Raw genomic sequence first — 18519 nt, 5'->3', positions numbered from 1 at the left:
ATGAAAGAGTTCTGGAGATGGGTTATAAAATAGTGGGGATGTACTAAACACTACCGAACTATACATTTAAAAAAAATTTTGTAGTTGTAAATGGACAGAATGCCTTTATTTTATTTGTTTATTTTTATATGGTGCTGAGGATCAAACCCAGTGCCTCACACATACTAAGGTGAGTGCTCTGCCACCGAGCTACAGCCCCAGCCCAAATCATACATTTTAAAATGGTTAAGGTGTTAAATTTTATATTGAAATGATGAAAAATTTCTGAAAATAGTGGTGATAGCTACACAATGAGGATATACTTAGTGCCATTTGTGTTCACATTTATTTTGGAGTTCATGTTTATTTTACCACCATAAAAAATGGCTAATAAAAGACATAAGGAACTGGAAGGTGGCCATCACTACTGCTCTTGCTCTAGCCAGGATGACCTCATCTCCCCTTAGCTCACGACACTGTAACACCCTCGGGAATGTATGTGTGAAGAAGCCATGAACAGTTTTCACTTCTGTAACCCTGCCCACCTGTAGGTTGGGAAGGATAGTCACCTATTTCTGATGCAGTTTCCCCAAATCTATTTCTGTCTGAAAATCGATTCATAGACATAGACATGACGTTAGTCCCACGTGTTAGCTTTGACTTTTTTTTTTTTATTTCACTTGAGGTTTTTACAAGGAAACCCATGTGAGATGGAATTTGCTGTGGGTCTCAAAACTAATGGAATCACTCATTCCACAGACATTTATTGAGCATCGACTTTATGGGGACACGGAACTGAGCTAAGGATAATAAGAGGACCCTTGGGGACTTGCAGCCAGTCAGGAGAGATGAACCTGTCCATAAGTAAGTGTATATGAGTATGTGTCACAGGTGCTGTGATGATGTGCTGTGATGATGAGCTTTTCTATTCAACACCAGAGAGGCTGAATTCTGTTACAGGCTCAGTGTTGGGCCAATTTTCTATTCCTCTATTAGATACATTTGCTCCTTGAATTGCCACCAAAGTGATCATGGGCAGTGAACTACTTTGTTACGTATATGCTCTGACATAAAGAAATGTTATCTATAGGGAAAACCTCGATGTCATATTTTGTAATAATTAGAGCAATGTTTTAAGGGAAATTCAATGCCAATTGGAATGATTCCTACCTAGTAAATTGGCTATCATATACGGGCAAGATAATTACAAAATAAAATCACCATAGGGTAAGAACGATTACCTGAGCTTCCGAATTAAATTCTCCAAAACTAAAGAGCCTGGACCTCAGTTCCAATTCTGCTGCTTTTTCCTCTTCTCTCACACAGTTAGCCTTAAGCATTTCCTTGTGCTCCACCAGGAAGTCAATGTTGCTATTTCTATTGCAAAAGAAGAAAGAGCCTGGTCTGTAACTTGTGGGTTGGTGAGATAACCAACAGGGGCTTTGACACTTATTCTGAATCATGTGTCAATATCCTGTGCCTAGCAAGCAAACTGAAGACTTTGCTGAAGTACACACAGCAAGGTTCAAGGAGGAAAAGAAATGCTCATTTAAATGCTGCTTTCCAGAAAGGCATTTTCTCATTTCTGGTTTTCCTCTGGTCCTACAAATAGAGGGTGGCAGAGCCCAAGCTGCAGTGTCACCTGCTGTGCAAGTATCTTCAAACCTGAGACCTTCAGCACAGCTGGGGAGACATGGCAAGAGCAACCCCTGGCTCACCTGTTCTTAGCTTCTTACTTCTGAACAAATGCATTTGTTCTGAAGCTAACTGCAGTGTGACCTGTCATTTAAAAAGATTATCATCTCCAGGCCCAGAAAACTGTTCCAAGAAGGTTCCGCATATTTTTATAATAGGTAGATATAAAGGTCTATTCTCTCGGACCTGAAGCTCTTTTTCAAAACCATCATAATATAAAATTTTAGGGTAGGAAAGAATTTTGTGAGTTATTACATCTATCTCCCTCTTCTGACATAAATCCCTCTAGAACAGCCCTGGCATATTGATAACATACTATGAAATGGTACAATATTAAATATTAAATAATTATTAAATGCTGCTGAATCTCAGCCAGAGAAAATGCATTAATTAGCATCCAAAACATGATTTGATTAAGGAAATGAGGGCTCGTCAGATGATAAGGTGAAAACTATACGGGGCAAAATAAGGCAGCAGGTACCATTTTAATTGTTTTTGGTGTCCTAAACTATTTTTATTATTAGAAGGAAAAGTACTTTGACAAGTGAAAGGAAGTCGGGACAAAATGTTGCAAAAGCCAGTCTGCTCTGTGTAACCAGCCTCTGCTCTTTATGCCCACAAGGTGAACTACTATGAATAACCCAGCCCAAATCCAAGGAGCCGTGAGGACCAGCCCGCATGAAGCCTCTGGGCAGAAATTTTAATGGAAATTTAAACCCACTTGTTTTGAATGACTTACACCTTATCATGTATGACTTTTTCTCTTTTTTTTACATCTTCAAGATTTTCATCTACATCTTGGGAATATTGGACCAAAGTAAGATTCTGCTCTTCCAGTTCTGTGAGGACCTGAAGTAACTCTTCCGGTTCCTTGAAATAAAGCTCTGGCTCCTGACCAAGCAACCACAGAAAATAGGATTCACTTACCAAAGTGGCCCCCTCTCCCAGGCCCCACCACACCCCACTGCTCCCCAGGCTGGGGACCAGTCCTCAACACAGGGCCTCTAGGGGACAGTCAGGAGCCAAACTGTGGCGACTGTTCTGATTGTGAGGGAGACACAGGTAGAGAATAGTAGGTGCCTCATGTTATCTCCAAGGGAGAGCTGGGTCTCAGGAAGAGGACATTTGGGTGTTGTGGGAGAGATGAGAGCCATTAGGGAAAGGGAGAGAGGAGGAGGGTCAAGGAAAAAAAAGAAGGAGGCCAAGGCCAGGCAAGGGAGAAGGAATAGAAGAGAGCAAATGGGAGGCTAAGTGAAAGTCACTTTCTTCCCACATTATAATTGTTTTATATTTTCCAAAATTTTAGGATTAAGTATATATTACTTTAAGTAAATATCACTTTTTTAAAGAATATATATATATATGTATATATTACTTTTTTTACACAGATGACTTGGATATCTGCACATCCATGTTTAACATTATTTACAACAGCTAAGAGGCGGATATGCCCATGGATGGATGAATGGACAAGGGAAAAAGGGAAATGTATATATATACAAAGGAAAATTATTCATCCTTAAAAAAGAGGGAAAGCCTGTCCTACACTACAACATGGATGAATGTTGGGGACATTATGCTAAGTGAAATAGCCCAGTCACAGAACAACAAACGCTATGTAATTCCACTTATATGAGGTATCTAAAGCAGCCAATCTCTCAGAAAGAATGATGGTTGCCAGGGGTTGGGGGAGAGTGGAAAGGGAGGTGGTTCAATGGGTTTGGAGTTTCAGTTCTGCAAGATGAAAAAGTTCTAGAGGTTTGTTGTACAATGCACATGTAGCTAGCACGACAGGACTGTGCACTTTAAAGGGGTCCAGATGCTAAATTCCATGTCATGTGTTTTTAAACACAGTTTTTAAAACTGATGGAGGATTGCAGGTTCAAAGTCAGCCTCAGTAACTTAGTGAGGCCCTGAGCAACTTAAGGAGAGCCTGTCTCAAAACAAAAACATGAAAAGGGCTGGGGATGTGGTTCAGTGGTTAAGTGCACCCTTGGATTCAATCCCTGGTACCCACCTCCAACACAGAAAGGAGGACCGGGGGTGTGTTAGGTATAACAAAGAATGGTGATTTTTATTTTAATTCCTTTTGAGTTTCTGTGGTTCTATTTTAGATGAAGTAAGCTCAAAATCAATTTTGCAGAAGTATTTTGTTGAAAGCCTATTTATTTTGTGGTTTAGCTACCCAATATAGCTGAAGCCCGAATAAAATGATAAATGATCAGAAAGAATCTGTTTCACAGAAAGGTTGTAAATTATATATCTCCCCCTAAATTATTACCTTATTCTTCCTTTTTTTTTTTTTTTTTTTTTGTGGTGCTGGGGATTGAACCCAGGGCCTGGTGCATACCTTCTGATGCACATTTTATTTCTCATAGATGGTCTAATGTCAAGGATAGACCATATATTCAATTGAAGAATGGTTTCAACATTCTATTTCCTTCTGGAAAATGTATGGGATAGAAAATTCTAATTCCCAAAGAAGAAATGGGCGTCTGTATGTTTTACAAGACATGACCCATAAATCAAGAAATGTCATCTGTTACCAGATCCAAGTCAATGTCTTCATCTAGAAAGAACTCCAGACTGTCTTCAGAGCTGATACTGTCAGGCCGGCTGCCAAAGACAAAAAGAAGAAAATGTCTGATATCATTTTTTTTTTTTTATCAACGGCTTTGCTTTCATTTCTCAATTGTCTTTGAAACCTAACTGTAACATAGTTCATTTCAATAGCCTGTTTAGCCTTTTTTTTTTAAGTTGTACATAACACTATACCTTTATTTTATTTATTTATGTGGTGCTGAGGATCAAACCCAGTGCTTCACATATGCAAGGCAAGTGCCTACCGCAGAGCCACAACCCCAACCCCCTCTTTAGCCTTCGAGGGAACTGATTATTGCAGGAATCAGTGGATTCTAGGAGTATGCAAAGAACATTAGACTCAGTCTCAGTCAGGCTCACAAATTCAGGGAGGCCCTGTACTATAGGGTACCAATTATTTGAGTTGCATCTATGAAGTAACTTCTAAAAAAGAAACACATGCCCACCTACATTGCCAGATCTGTTCTGTTATATCCAATAGGACCAACAGAGGATTTTGAAATATAGTTTTGAAACGTGTGCTCTGGTACTCAAAACAAAACTTGTATCACAGTTTGTTGAGTAGCCCAAAGACAACTATCTTTTTAAGAGCAGATTTTTTTAAAAAAATAGAGCTTTATAGTGATATGTAGTAGTTGGGTTCATCCCAATAAACTCCTACATGCATGGAATTCCATTTCATTTCATGATTTCCCCCTTTTCTTCCCCCGTCCTCCCTTCACTCCTCTGTCCTTCTTTCTCCACTAGATTTCTTTTTGCTCATCTATTTATTTATATTTGCTTCTTTTTATTTATGCATAAAGGTGAAATCCCCTGGGGTATATTTGTTGATGAACATAACATGACTTTTAAAGAATTCATTCTGCATTGTCTTCTCTTACCCATCCCTTCACTCTGCTTGAAGAGCAGATTTTATTTTTTAAAATATTTTCTGATCACCAGGTATGGTGGCACATGCCTGTAATCTCAGGGACTCGGAAGGCTGAGCAATAGGATTGCAAGTTGTAGACCGGCTTCAGCAACTTAGCAAAGCCCCAAGCAAATTAGTGAGACACTGTGTCAAAATAAAAAATAAGTGGTACATATACACAATGGAATATTACTCAGCCATAAAGAAGATTGAAATTATGGCATTTGCCGCTTAATAAATGGAATTGAAGACTATCATGCCAAGTGAAATAAGCCAATCCCCCAAAACCAAAGGCCGAATGTTCTCTTTGATATGCGAATGATGTCTGAAAATAAGCAGGGTGGGGTGTAGGGTGGGGAGGTGGATGTTCACCAGATTGGAGGGGGAGGGAATGAGAGAAAGAGAGAGAAGATGGGAATGGAAAAGAATCAGACCTAACTTTCCTATATTCATATATGAATACACGACCAGGGTAGCTCCACATCGTGTACAACCATAAGAATGGGAAGTTATAGGCCATGTATGTATGATAAGTCAAAATACATTCTGCTGTCATGTATAACAGAAAGGAATAAATAAAAACTTTTTAAAATGAAAAATAGAAAGGCCTGGGGATGTGGCTCAGTGGTTAAGCACCCCTGGGTTCAATCCCTAATAACCCCACCAAAATATCTATTTCTTCTGATCAGGGTGAGAAATACTGGTTAGGGGGATGGGCAGTGAGATACATCCTTAGAGAATACTTATGTGATTTGGAAAAGGGGAAAAAAATCCTCCAAGAAAAATGAATTGAAAATAACAGGAATACGAACGCGACAGGATTGGGGAGGGGTCGGGTGGCTGTGATCTAGGTAGCTCACATCTGGTGGAAGCTGTGGTGGTGGGAAAAGAACACAGAAGAGTGCAGGGCAGCAGCTTAGGGAACGTGTAAGAATGAAATGAGTGAGGCAAGGGCAGGAAGAGCTGTGGGAGCCAACAGACGCGAGAAGAGACCCCTGACATCTGTAGTGTGGGAGCCCAGAATCATGGAGGCAGCCCACAGAAAGAACATGATTGAAGGATGGGATAGGAAAAAATTAATAATGTGCTTTGCTCATGCTGCAAAGAAAATTGGGACAGCAAACCCACCTGGAACTGCCCCTCCTCCCCTCTTTTGGTAGTTGTAGATGGACAGCACACCTCTATTTTGTTTGTTTATTTTCACGTGGCGCTAAGGATCGAACCCAGCACCTCACACATGCTAGGCAAGTGCTCTGCCACTGAGCCGCAGCCCCAGCCCTGGAGCCGTCCTTTGAGAGGTGTGAGGAAACAGAGGACGGTCCATGGTAGTAAGATGACTATTTGGGAAATGTCCTTGGCAAAACCATTCCATAGACTGTACACTTCTCCTTTTTTTTTTTTTTTTTTCCTGGAACACCACTTTCTAATCAATCTCTTCTCACTTCTCAGAAGCTTGTGGCCTTTGGGGGTTCCTCTCCTACATAAATAAACCTCTGTCGCTCCTCAGCTTTCTTCCCCTCTTAATGAACCCATCAGGGCTGACCTCATTCTCTGCCATGGATCCAACTATTGCTAATGCTCTCACGACTCCCTCATCTCAAGGTCTTTTTCTTGAGCTCTTGTCTTCAATGTCTGTCCTCCAATTGGACATCAATATCCACCTGACTGTCCCCAAAGGAGCTACAACCAACACATTCAAAAATCCCACCCTCCTCTCCCTCTCCAGGCCTGCGGCTCCTCCTGTGCTCCCAGTATCACTGAGTGCAGGCCGTGTGTCCAGTGACCATGCAGGAAACCTGGGAGTATCCTTAGTCATCCTCTTCCACACACTTCTTCAATCTTTAGGCACCTCTCAGAGTCCTGCCAGTGTCTGTCCCAGCCTGTCCTTCATTCCCACTGCCATGTCTCTTATCTGAATTGTGACAACAGGCTTCCCACTGGCCCTGCTACCTCTATCTCTGCCCCCACCATTTCATTCTCCATGATCCCACCACATCCATCTCTCTAAAACGCAAAGCTGGTTGAATCTGTGCCACACTCTTGCTTCAAACTCTCAGTGGCTCCCCAGGGCCCGTGGGACAAAGGCCCACTCCTTAGGATGGCATTCCCGCTACTCATGGTGCGGTGCCCATCTACCCCCCCACTCTCTCTGCCTTTTACCCTGGGGCTCGGCCATTCTGTCACCTGGGCTGGAAAGGCCTGCCCTCCGGGAGCTTGACTTCATCAACTCCTCTTCCTCCTCTCAGGGACTCAGTTTAGCTGCTGCCATTCTGGAGGGCACTCACTGCCCCTGCCCCTGCCCCAGGGTCTCACCTGTCCCCTGCTCCAGTGCTCCCTTGGCATGCCTGTGGCACTCTGCCTCCCCATCTAGTGGCCCTGTCACATGCCCCGTGAGTGACAATCAAGTTCTGGTCTGTTCTCCTCCCTAGATGGGAACTAGATTGTCTTTTATTTATTGTTGGGGCCCCAGGTCGCTCAATAGATATATCATACGTGGTCTCTATGTTGAGGGAAGGCTAAATGGTTATTTTCAAAAACAATGCCCCGTTTCCAAGAGAGTTCATCAAGTAGGTACTGTACTTTGTCCAGGGTGATTTCTTAGGTTCTGAGTTGAGGGTGGACTTCTTGCGTGGCTTTCCTGTCCAGAATGGTCAGGTGAAGTCCGTGCCGTTGGTGGTCGAGGGGAAAGAAATAACATGCAATTAGAAATGAGTTTTTTCACTTGGTGGAAGGTCTCCGTTTTCTGCACAGATATGCCCGTTACTTCTTTTTTTAAAAAAAAAACAAAAACATGATTTTATTATCAGAATGATCATCTTATAGAAAATGGAGCTCTTTTATTCTACTGAAATGGGGCTCCAAGCCTAAGTATTAAATTAAAGGCACAGGGGCTGGGATGGAGGGGAAGTGGGTTGTCAGAAGTAGGGTACAACTACAGAAAGCCACAGAAATTATGAAATGTTCATCATGCTTCTAGTTTTATATAAAAGTGATGTGTGCTTCGTAATATCCTGTGGAGGGACACCCTTCCCCACAGTCACAGACAAGGCACCTGTGCACACTTGTTCCCCCATATCAAGGTTTGGGCCCAACTCTGGTTTCAAATTAAGAAGTGGCCAAAATGAGTCTCTTCATTCACTAGCCCCAAATCTCTCTGCCCCTTAGTCACTCTTCCTGCTATTCTCCCTTGAAGTCATGAAAGGCCTCTCTTTTCCCACCTGGCAAGCTCCTATTCATTCTTCAAAACCCAGTTCAAATGTGACCTTCCCTATAAAGACTCTCCCAAATGTCTTTAAAGTATGTCACACGTTGGGACTTTTGCCCCATTTTGTCACATTCATCTTCTTGTCAGGTCTTAAAAAGTTTTTGCCTCCATGGTGAGTAAAGGAAAGAATAAAAAATGGTGGGTCGGGGGGAGTGGCAGAAGGATCCCACCACCATTATAAATTAACGTCTTCGCTTTTAAGGTAATACCTGAACATATATTACTAAAAATATTAAAACTGTTAAGTGGTGTTATTTAAACTTAGTGACATCTATAGTCAAGATTTCAAAGGGTGGAGAACACTGATACCATCACCTACTTCTCCCCGACCCCAACGCCCTACTCCAGATTCCCCAACAGGCAAAGTAACATGTCTTAAATAATGGAGGTGCAAACTGGCCTCCTGAGCCAAAAGAATTGCCTTTTCCAATCAGCAGAAGGAATGCACAAGGCATCCGGCTCAAACCAGGGTCATTTCTGGGCAGGCAAATCGACTTGACCCTGACCACTAAACATACCTGCTGGTTGGGACCAGTATAAAGGAGAAAAGGAAGAGTCAGTCAGTACTGAGGGGTCACACAGTGCAGGGACAGGTACCGGAGGAAAGAGGGTCTGGTGGGGACTAGGGCCTCCCGAGAGGGAGAACTGATGTCGTGGGGAATTTCCCAACTTGACTCTGGACTTGTGGTTTTCTAGAGAATCTAGAAATCCAGATGTTTTTATTGTATCTGCTGATTCTCAAATGTTGGCCACCACGTTAAACAATCTTAAAACCCTGGAGCCAAATTTCTGGCCTGCAGCTATGGTGGAGTAAGGAGAGAGGAAAGCCACTTCCCCAGAAGGGGACTGAAAGAGTTCTTGGAGACAACTAAGACATGGTAGCATTGAGTGACTTCCCCCAAGTCACTGGCCAAAGGCAGTCACTTGGTTGCAACCAGCTTGGTTTTCTGTGCCCCGGGAAGGGGCCTCTTATTATCAAAAGGCAGACCTGCACCCGAGGAATGAGGGGGCCCACCTAGGAAGACCTCGCGTGGGGGTCAGGCAGGGGGTGAATGGTTCACGTGGGCACCTTTCTGAGTTTTGTGATAACCTCAGATAGAACAGAACTCCTGAAGCAATGAAAGGATAAGGGGTGATGGAGACAACACCCTCCACTTTCCATTTCGAGGGGGACACATTCTCTGGTTTTTACTTTGGGGAGTGAAGTCGCACATCTTGACTTTTACCTAGGCTCCCTCTTCCCATAGAATAGTCATCTGAAGTCATCGTCTCCATATCAAAGCTGTCTCTTTTACTGGAACTGATGGAGGATTCTAGATATGGAAAGTAAAAAGGAGGAAGAAGGGGAGAGACATTTCTGTGAATCAGATCTTTGTCTCAGTGTGAAGGTACAGTTATTATCAAAATTTCCAGGGACAGAAACATTATATGGTGACATTATAACTGGTAAACATATTCTGCAAATGGTAAGGGCTGGTCTCTGGAGTAGAAAAAGGGGTGAGAACAGACCTTTGGGACACTAGGAGATCGCCATTTCCAATGTCAGTCTATAAACCCTGAAATCCCAGGGTTAGCTAAGAGACACCTCTGGACAGAGAGACCCACAGGGCTCTGAGCACCCTCTATTGAGATGACAAGTCTAAAGGGTTACATCCCAAGCTGTTGAACGCAAATAATTCTCCATTTTCTTTTCTGTTTGTCGTCTGTCTTGGTCAAAGCTTTAACTCCGCATCCTCACCTGGCTCAGCACTACACAAGCCATCTCACTTACTCACACTTGGCACAGTGAGGGACTTGGGAACTGAGCAGAGCGGGCTCCAGTGCTGGGAAGTGTGTAACAATCAGCTCTCAGCACAAGGAGTTCTCCCTGGTGTGTAGTTTTGCTCCAGCTGACCCCCACCCCCTTCCTTGTGTGGCCACCTGGATGGCCACACAGGGAGCACCCTGCTTTGCTGCTTGATAGCCAGTGTCTGAAAACGCTGATTTCTATTGTTTATCCAGTTTCTGAAACCTTTTTTCAGGTGGGAGGGTAAGTCTGGTCCTGGTTACTCTAATGTTGCTGGAAGCGCAAGTCTTCCATTGGGATTAGTGGTTCCACTTCCATCAGCTATTAAATTCCTCTATATTATGGGGTCTATTTCTGGGCCGTTGAAGCTGACCTCCTAATACCAACCGCATGCTATTGAATTACTGACTCTGTGGCTATGTTTTAAAGGATTGGTAAACCCCTCCATTCATGGTCCCCCCACCCCCACCCCACTGTGTACTGGGGGGACCCAGGGGCACTTTACCACTGAAATACATCCCTTTTTATTTGAGACAGGGTCTTGCTAAATTGCCCAGGTTAAACTTGAAATTGCCATCCTCCTGCCTCAGGCTCCCGAGTCACTGGGATTACAGGCATGCACCACTTCTTCTGGCTTCGTTATCTTCATAACTCAAAACATTTTTTTTTCTAGATGAACCTCAGAATTATCGTGGAAAGCTCTCTCTGCCCCCAAACCCAACTCCCTGGGTTAAATCTGTGGTAACATTTTAATTGTAATTCCATGAAATGTATACATTTGTTTCAGGAAAATCTATGACTCTAGAATATTAGTCTTGCTGTCCAAAAATATGACAGTTTTCTATTTATCAAATTTCCAGGTCACACACATTAAATTTATAGTTGCTTTCTTGGATACAATTTTCTTGTATAGTCTCTAATCATTCAAGTTAGTCTATTTAGAATAATATGTGTAATTGACTTTATATTCACCTACTTTATAGAATTCTTTAGTCATAAACAGTTTTTGAAAAATTTGGGGAGATTTTCTATGTTATCATATCATCTGCAAATAATATATTTTCTCTTTTTTCCATGTATCTATTTTTATTGCTTTATATCTGAAATTAACCTGTTTCCTCTACAACTAAAAAAAATATTTTTTTAAAAAAAGGAAAAAAACCAAGTTTTAGTGTTACTTGATTCTCAAACCATAGTGTCTCCTGGATAATAAATTAACAATATATTGTAACAAAGATAATGGGAATCCTTGTCCAGATTTTGTTTCTAAAATCCCAACTATTTAAACAAACACAAATATTGAAGCAGAACATTTTAGAATAAAAAATACTGACTTAATTAAAATAAGAATATGTGACAGGTGCGGTGGCACACACCTGTAATCCCAGTGGCTTGGGAGGTGGAAGCAAGAGGATTTGAAGTTCAGAGTCAGTCTCAACAACTTAGCAAGGCCTTAAGCAACTCAGCAAGACCTTGTCTCGAAATAAAATACAAAAAGGGCTGGGGATATGGCTCAGTGGTTAGGTGCCTCTGGGTTCAATCCCTGGTACAAAAAAAAAAAAAAAAGTAACTTACTTTTTATTGATTTTGGAATGACGGTATTATTTTTTGATGAACTTTTTAGGGCTTGCTGAATTTGCCACTGTTTTGGAGACAATTTCAGTAGAAAGAATCCGTATTTCATGTACTCTCTAAGGAGGAATTCTGTTTTTGCTATTTCACTAACTCAAAAGAAAACAAAGATATGGTTATGTGTATCTGGGTCAAAGCATATACATTAAAAATATTTCATAAAATTCATTATCTTGATTATGTAGCTGACTAATAATGTACTTGTCAAAAACTGTACACATGGCCATAAAAATATAAGCTTCAATAAGATATGAGAAGAAAGAAACTGGTGGGAATGTCACCTGAATGGAATGTGCCCAGAGATTCTCTCTAAGCTGATGACAATTTTTCTCTGTTGTGGGAAACAATTTTTCTCTGTTGTAAAACACTTGGGAAACTCTCTACTTACTATATTAAGTTTTAGACAGAAGCTAACAACAACAACAACAACAAAATGGCACTTACATAAGGGAAAGAAAGTGTATTTACACTTTAAAAGGCAACTCATGGGATGCACTACAGACAAAATTTCACCCTCCAGTAAGTTCTTAAGGGTAGGTATTATTATCACCAACTTTCTAAAGGAGAAATGGATGACTTGCAAAGTCATCTAGTGCTCAAACCTAGGTCTGTCTGACTCCAATGACCAACAATACCTAGACACCTGAACTGCAAGCTCCAGCTTCACATTGCTTTACACCAACATGGGACAAGCAGAAAATACTTAAAATAAGGAAGGACAGCCTGCGTGAAAAGAGAGAATCTTTCTGCATCTTCCTTATTCAGACCCCGAGGGGCACCCTTATTGATATTGCATCTTATCAATATCCTTAGCTTCCATTCTTTATCTGTCAGAGAGAAACATCCTTCAGCTCTGGTGTGAGAGTGGTATTCAAGGATGAGTAAATGGCTAGCTTATGTTTCAGCAGTTGGAAGATGATGGGATCCCTTTCCTTGACCACTCTGTGGATAGAAATCCTCCCAGATGTGCCAAAAAGAACACAGTGTGGAAACTGGCTGACACGTAAACAATTGTAAACATGTCCCAGCCCAGCTTGGTGGAAGACCTCCTCAGGCCATCTTGCCCCAAAAGAGAAGAGGACCTGCATCCCTGGCTCTGTCCCAAGCTTGTCTCCATGATCTTGTGCACCTTTCTAGAATGAAGAGACACAGAAGCAATAAGAAAGTGCTTTGGCAGAGTGTTTGGAGAGTGTCACTGGGTGGCCATTTGCATAAATGCAAACATAGCGGCTGGCTGCTGCTCTGCTTCTACAAACATCCTTGAAATGTGCAGAATTTTCTAATTACTCTGCAGGGTGAAGGAGGGAAGGGAATTCTCCATCTTGGAGCACCTTCAACTTTAGGTTTCTAAAACAGAAGAGGCTGTTGTAACAAGAATGTGTTTGAAACACATATTTTGTTGCTCACTTGGTCTCAAAGAAGCTACCATCCATTTCATTTGAGGCACTTTAAATAGTTATTGCCCTCCTCCCAAGAACTTCTAGGATGTTACAAGTCTAGGATGAGGTCTCAGAGGAGATAGGAACATCCAGTTATGAAAAAGAAAAAAACAGGGGCGGGGGTTGTAGCTCAGGGGTAGAGCACTTGCCTGGCATGCATGAGACACTGGGTTCGATCCTCAGCACCACATAGAAATAACAAATAAAATAAAGGTATTGTGTCCATCTACAACTAAAAAAAAATTGTTTTAAAAAGAAAAAAAAAACAAGTTTTAGTGTTACTTGATTCTCAAACCATAGTGTCTCCTGGATCGTGAAATTAGTGTCCCAGGATGGTGACAGAAATATTTTTTGATGTTTAAAATTAGTTCAAGCAAGTTTCTTCTACTATACAAGGAAACATACAAAGAAAGAGTAGTATATTCAAAGAAAGAGTAGTAGATGGGTAATCCCAGCAGTTTAGGAAGTTTAGGCAGGAGGATTACAAATTCAAAGCCAGCCTCAGTAATTTAGTGAGCCCCTGAGCAGCTTAGCAAGATCCTGTCTCAAAATAAAAAATGAAAATAAAATAGGCTGGGAATGTGGTTCAATAGTAAAGCACTGGTGGGTTCAATCCCTGATACCAAAAAAAAAAAAAAAGTATAATATGTCAAAATACATTCTACAGTCATGTATAACTAAAAAGAAAAAAAATTAAAAAGTGGACTGTGCAATAATATTAATTAATCCCAACTCCTGCTCCTGTAGTTTTTTTTTTCTTTATTACAGATCTTGATTTTTAACAGCAATACTAGATTCTACTAGGAATAAGTACACCCAGTGGCCTGGGAGGCTGAGACAGGAGGATTGCAAGTTCAAAGCCAGCCTCAGCAACAGCAAGGTGCTAAGCAACTCAGTGAGACCCTGAGTCTCTAAATAAAACACAAAATAGGACTGAGGATGTGGCTCAGTGGCCATGTGCCCTGAGTTTAATCCTCAGTACTCAAAAAAAAAAAAGTACAAATATATAAAAAACACTACCAATTATAATTGTAGGGCAATTGTAAAATGAATCCTAATTTTGGAGGTATTAAAATGTCGGGAAATATGTTCTAAGATGACTAAAAGAAAGGGCACTTAGAAGATGATTTATTGTTTACTTCTAACATCGGTTTGCTTCTTTTCAACTAATTTCTTTATTTCTGTGTCTACAAGTTAGAGAACCTTTTCAGAGAGTGGCCAAGTACTGATGCCCAGGCAGAGACAGGTTACTGATTTTAAACCTGTTCACACTTATTACATCATCAGCAGACAGGGGTTGCTCCCACTCAGGTCCTAGCCAGACATGAGCAGGTTCCAGTGGGAGGTGAGAACTGGATAATGAGAAGCTAGAGCCTGCCCTCACCTCTTCACCGCCTGCACCTCCATGCTGGCTTTCTTTAGCTCTGCTGTCATTTGAAGTTTGTTTATAGTTTCTTGTGCTGCACTGAAAAGTAACAGAGAGTTGTTGGTTGGTTGGGGGTCGTGCTGTATTCTGAGAAACTAAGACAAACAAAGTGGGGAGAGGTATTTGGCCAGAGTGAAGGCACTAACATTTTAAGAGCATCTACAGATCTCTGATCATTTTCTCGAAGGAACTCTTCAAAGGCCATTGCGTCATGTTCCAGCTTAATTTCTGCCGTTCTAAGTTGTCTTTCCTTCGTTGCTATGTGTTTTTCAAACTTATTAATTGTGCTTCTTTTGGCTGACAGAGAATACTAGGAATATGGAAAACAGAAAGTTCGTCAAGAACATTAGCACACATTTCAAATACATTTCGACAGTCTCACGATAAAGGGGGGGATAAGTTATGCAGTAAGTGAGCATTTGTATTAGAAGTGATATTGTGCCCAAATCTGGGGACAAGAGCTTTTATCTCATGAAGGGTAATCCCAGCAGGTCAGGAAGCTTGGGCCGGAGGATTACAAATTCAAAGCCATGAACTTTGAGGAACTGTCACAAGGGAGAGAAATTATTTTCACTTTAAAAAAATTTTTTTTTTAATATTTATTTTTCAGTTTTTGGCGGACACAACATCTTTGTTGGTATGTGGTGCTGAGGATCGAACCCGGGCCGCACGCATGCCAGGCGAGCGCACTACCGCTTGAGCCACATCCCCAGCCCCCAAATTCTTTTCACTTTTATGAAAGGACTGTAATGTGCCAAAATAGCTATGCACCATAAATCAAAAATAGCTGCCTATCTCTCCAAAGAGCAGTGCCATCTATTATTCTTAGCATTTTATCCTCCAATTCTTACTGGACATCAGGAAACTGGTCTGTCTGAATCCACAAGGCTACCAGCTTCTCCACCAATAGGAAGGACCTTGGGAGGAAGCACTGTCAACCCCACCGTGCCAGACATGCCTTTCTCCATGCTGCTTCACCAGACCCAAGGGGCCTGCTTGGATTCCCCAAGTACGATTTGACATCTACTTTTTTTTTTTGGTACAGAATATAATAATACACTTGGGTTTCTAATCCATACATGAAAAACAGATTATAAAACAAAGCCACATATGTGATAATATCCATGAACTTCAAATACAGAAATGAATTAATTTGTCAGGAACGGTGGCACACGCTTATAATCCCAGTGGCTCGGAAGGCTGAGGCAGGAGGATCTCGAGTTCAAAGCCAGACTTAGCAATCTAGTGAGGCACTTAGCAACTCAGTGAGACCCTGTCTCTAATAAAATATATAAAAAAGAGATGGGAATGTGGCTCAGTGTTAAGCACCCCTGGGTTCAATCCCCAGTACCAAAAAAAAAAAAAAAAAAAAAAGAAAAGAAAGAAATGAGTTAATTTTGGGAAGTCACAACCAATAATAAGACCCTCCAAGTTTATAACAAAAAGATTTCATCCATTAATTTACTCTTCAAGGATTTATAGAGTGCCTGCCTATTGTGTGCCAGAACTGTTTTACGTGGTGCACATTGAGTGGTGAACAAAATAGATACAATGGCTTTAGTGGAATGTCTATTCTAAGAAGGAAGAGTTGATATAGGAGAATGGAGTTGATATAGAGGGCAAGGGCATAGAAAGGGTATCTGAGGGAGAAATGGTCCCCCTGGAAGGAAGAGCCCCCAATGGAGAGGCCTTGAGGCAAGGTGCATCTCAGGAGCAGCAAGTAGACCACTGTGGCTGGAGGGAGCCAGCAAGAGGTCAGTGGTGGGAGCAAGCTCAGAGAGAGGCAGGAACCCATCAGGGCATTCCAGGTATGAGCCACGAGGGGCATGATCCTCCTACCAGGGAGAAGAGACTGTAGGAAGCAAAAGTAGGAGTGGGCCAGTGTTCAGAAGCTATAACAACAATCCATGCAGACTTAGTGGTGGCTGGGGCTACAGTGGTGGCGGAAGAGTCTAATTGTGGTTAGATCTTGAACAAAGATGTGGTTTGGGAGAAGAGTCAAGGAGAACCACAGCGTTTGGGCCTGAGCAACTGGAAAAATGGAATGGATGTCTACTGAGTAGAGAACATGAAATGAGGTTGCCAGGGTGGGAAGATGATCGCAGGAGCAAAGCTTTGAAAATGTTGGGTTTGAAAAGCCTATGGAAAATATCTTTACCTACAAATTCAGTTTCTTTAAAGGACATAAAAGAACTCAGTTTATTTCTTTCCTGTGGAGTAAGCTTTGGTAGTGTGCATCTTTTTGTTCTCAAATTTATTGCCATAAAGTTGCCCATCAGAGTACATTCATGATACGTTAGCATTCACACGTCTTTTAGATGGGTATTTCAGCTCCCAATTCTGCCACAAACAGAAAAAGGAATGAAGAAAAGATGGAAGAAAGAAAGAAAGAAAGAAAGAAAGAAAGAAAGAAAGAAAGAAAGAAAGAAAGAAAGAAAGAAAGGAACCATGAAACCAATCTGGCTTTTGAAAATTATTATAAGTGACCCAGAGGTAGTTGGACTTCCAAATTTCAAGGGCATACCCGGAGATTGCCCCCACTGCGGACCCCAACTGCCAAGTTCAAGGAGTTCCTCAAAACCACCTCTGTCCTGGCAATTTTCCAGAGGAATTCACAAAACTCATGGGTTCCGTTTATAACAAGGAAATAACACAGATTAGAGTCAGCTACAGGTAGAGGCCCATCGGGTAGGGTCTGGGAGGTTCTAACTGCAAAGGTTCCTGGATTCCCTCTCCCTGGAAAGGATGTGTTACCCACTCGGCAGCTGCACAGAGACACAGTGTTGCTGGTGAGGGAAGTTCGACTGAGCTTCAGTGTCCAGAGTTTTCACTGGGGCTTCATGAGGTAGACGTGACTCATTGATAGACCACAGGGTTGATCAGTCTTTGGTCCCTAATCCTGAGTAGGAGCCAGCCAGTCCCGGCTCTAAGTCACATTGTTGGTTTTCCTGTCATAGTCATCTTAAGACTGTCAGATGTGGCCTGCGCGTCACCCTTAAAATCACTGGAAGTCAAGAGCAAAGCCGGACTTTCTTTGGGCAAAGCTATTTTTTTTTTTTTAAACTACATGCAAGTCTTTTTGATAAGGGGACTCTACAAGTCACTTTGGGACTTTGGGACACTTCACCAAAACAAAGGCATCAGGTTATATTTATAACTTCAAGGGAGACCTTCTATGTGTACTGCAGCTGGCAGCCAAGTGACTTCTGTTCCAGAATGTGTGGTGTGACATTATGAAAAGTTAAACATGTTTTCATTCACTCATCTACATCAAAGACTTTAGAAGAGGCAGATGATCTTCTCTAGATGATTAGACACTTGACAGCTGCATCGTAAACAACATTCAATGAATTTCTTTTGTAATTATTCTCCCTTTGTCAAGAGCTTGGTGTCTCTGCTTCATTGATGGTAAATGAATATTCATAGGAAGATATTAAGTAATCATGTTTTCAGGTATCTACCTGCTAGCTAAGGGTTTTTGATGGTAGGATAAAAGCCTCTGACATTTTTATAGGAAATTCTTCAATGGGGACCTGGCGCTTTCTTCTGGCCAAAGTGGGTATAGTCAAAGCTGGAAGGGTTCTGGACTTTTCTGACAGCAGGGTCTTTGTGTTTTTCACTGCTTGGCACACAGTAGGCACTCAACAAACATTTTTCAAATGAATGAATATAGAAATAAACTGATCTCTTCAGCTAATAGATTTGTAACATGTAATGGCAAAATACAAGGTATATAAGGTGAATATTTAGTGATGCTATGCAAGAAGCCTTCTATTTGGCAACTGG

At 41.6% G+C, this 18519-nt stretch overlaps 1 protein-coding gene across 1 annotated transcript in view; it reads right to left on the bottom strand.

The window, feature by feature from the left end:
• Ccdc38 (coiled-coil domain containing 38) overlaps positions 1-18519 on the bottom strand; it is a 38481-nt gene that overhangs the window by 6192 nt on the left and 13770 nt on the right. Inside the window, exons 5-12 of the mRNA XM_026398326.2 lie at positions 14880-15043; positions 14692-14772; positions 11812-11957; positions 9677-9763; positions 7766-7823; positions 4221-4290; positions 2414-2565; positions 1221-1356 (exon numbers count right to left, since the gene is read on the bottom strand). Coding sequence (XP_026254111.2) covers positions 1221-1356; positions 2414-2565; positions 4221-4290; positions 7766-7823; positions 9677-9763; positions 11812-11957; positions 14692-14772; positions 14880-15043 — 894 coding nt within the window. The remainder of the gene's footprint in view (positions 1-1220; positions 1357-2413; positions 2566-4220; positions 4291-7765; positions 7824-9676; positions 9764-11811; positions 11958-14691; positions 14773-14879; positions 15044-18519) is intronic.

This window comes from Urocitellus parryii, chromosome 5 (genome assembly GCF_045843805.1).
Source record: "Urocitellus parryii isolate mUroPar1 chromosome 5, mUroPar1.hap1, whole genome shotgun sequence".
NCBI lineage: Eukaryota > Metazoa > Chordata > Mammalia > Rodentia > Sciuridae > Urocitellus > Urocitellus parryii.
The sequence above is the reverse complement of the archived record's forward strand: the minus strand, read 5'-3'. Positions and strand labels throughout refer to the sequence as shown.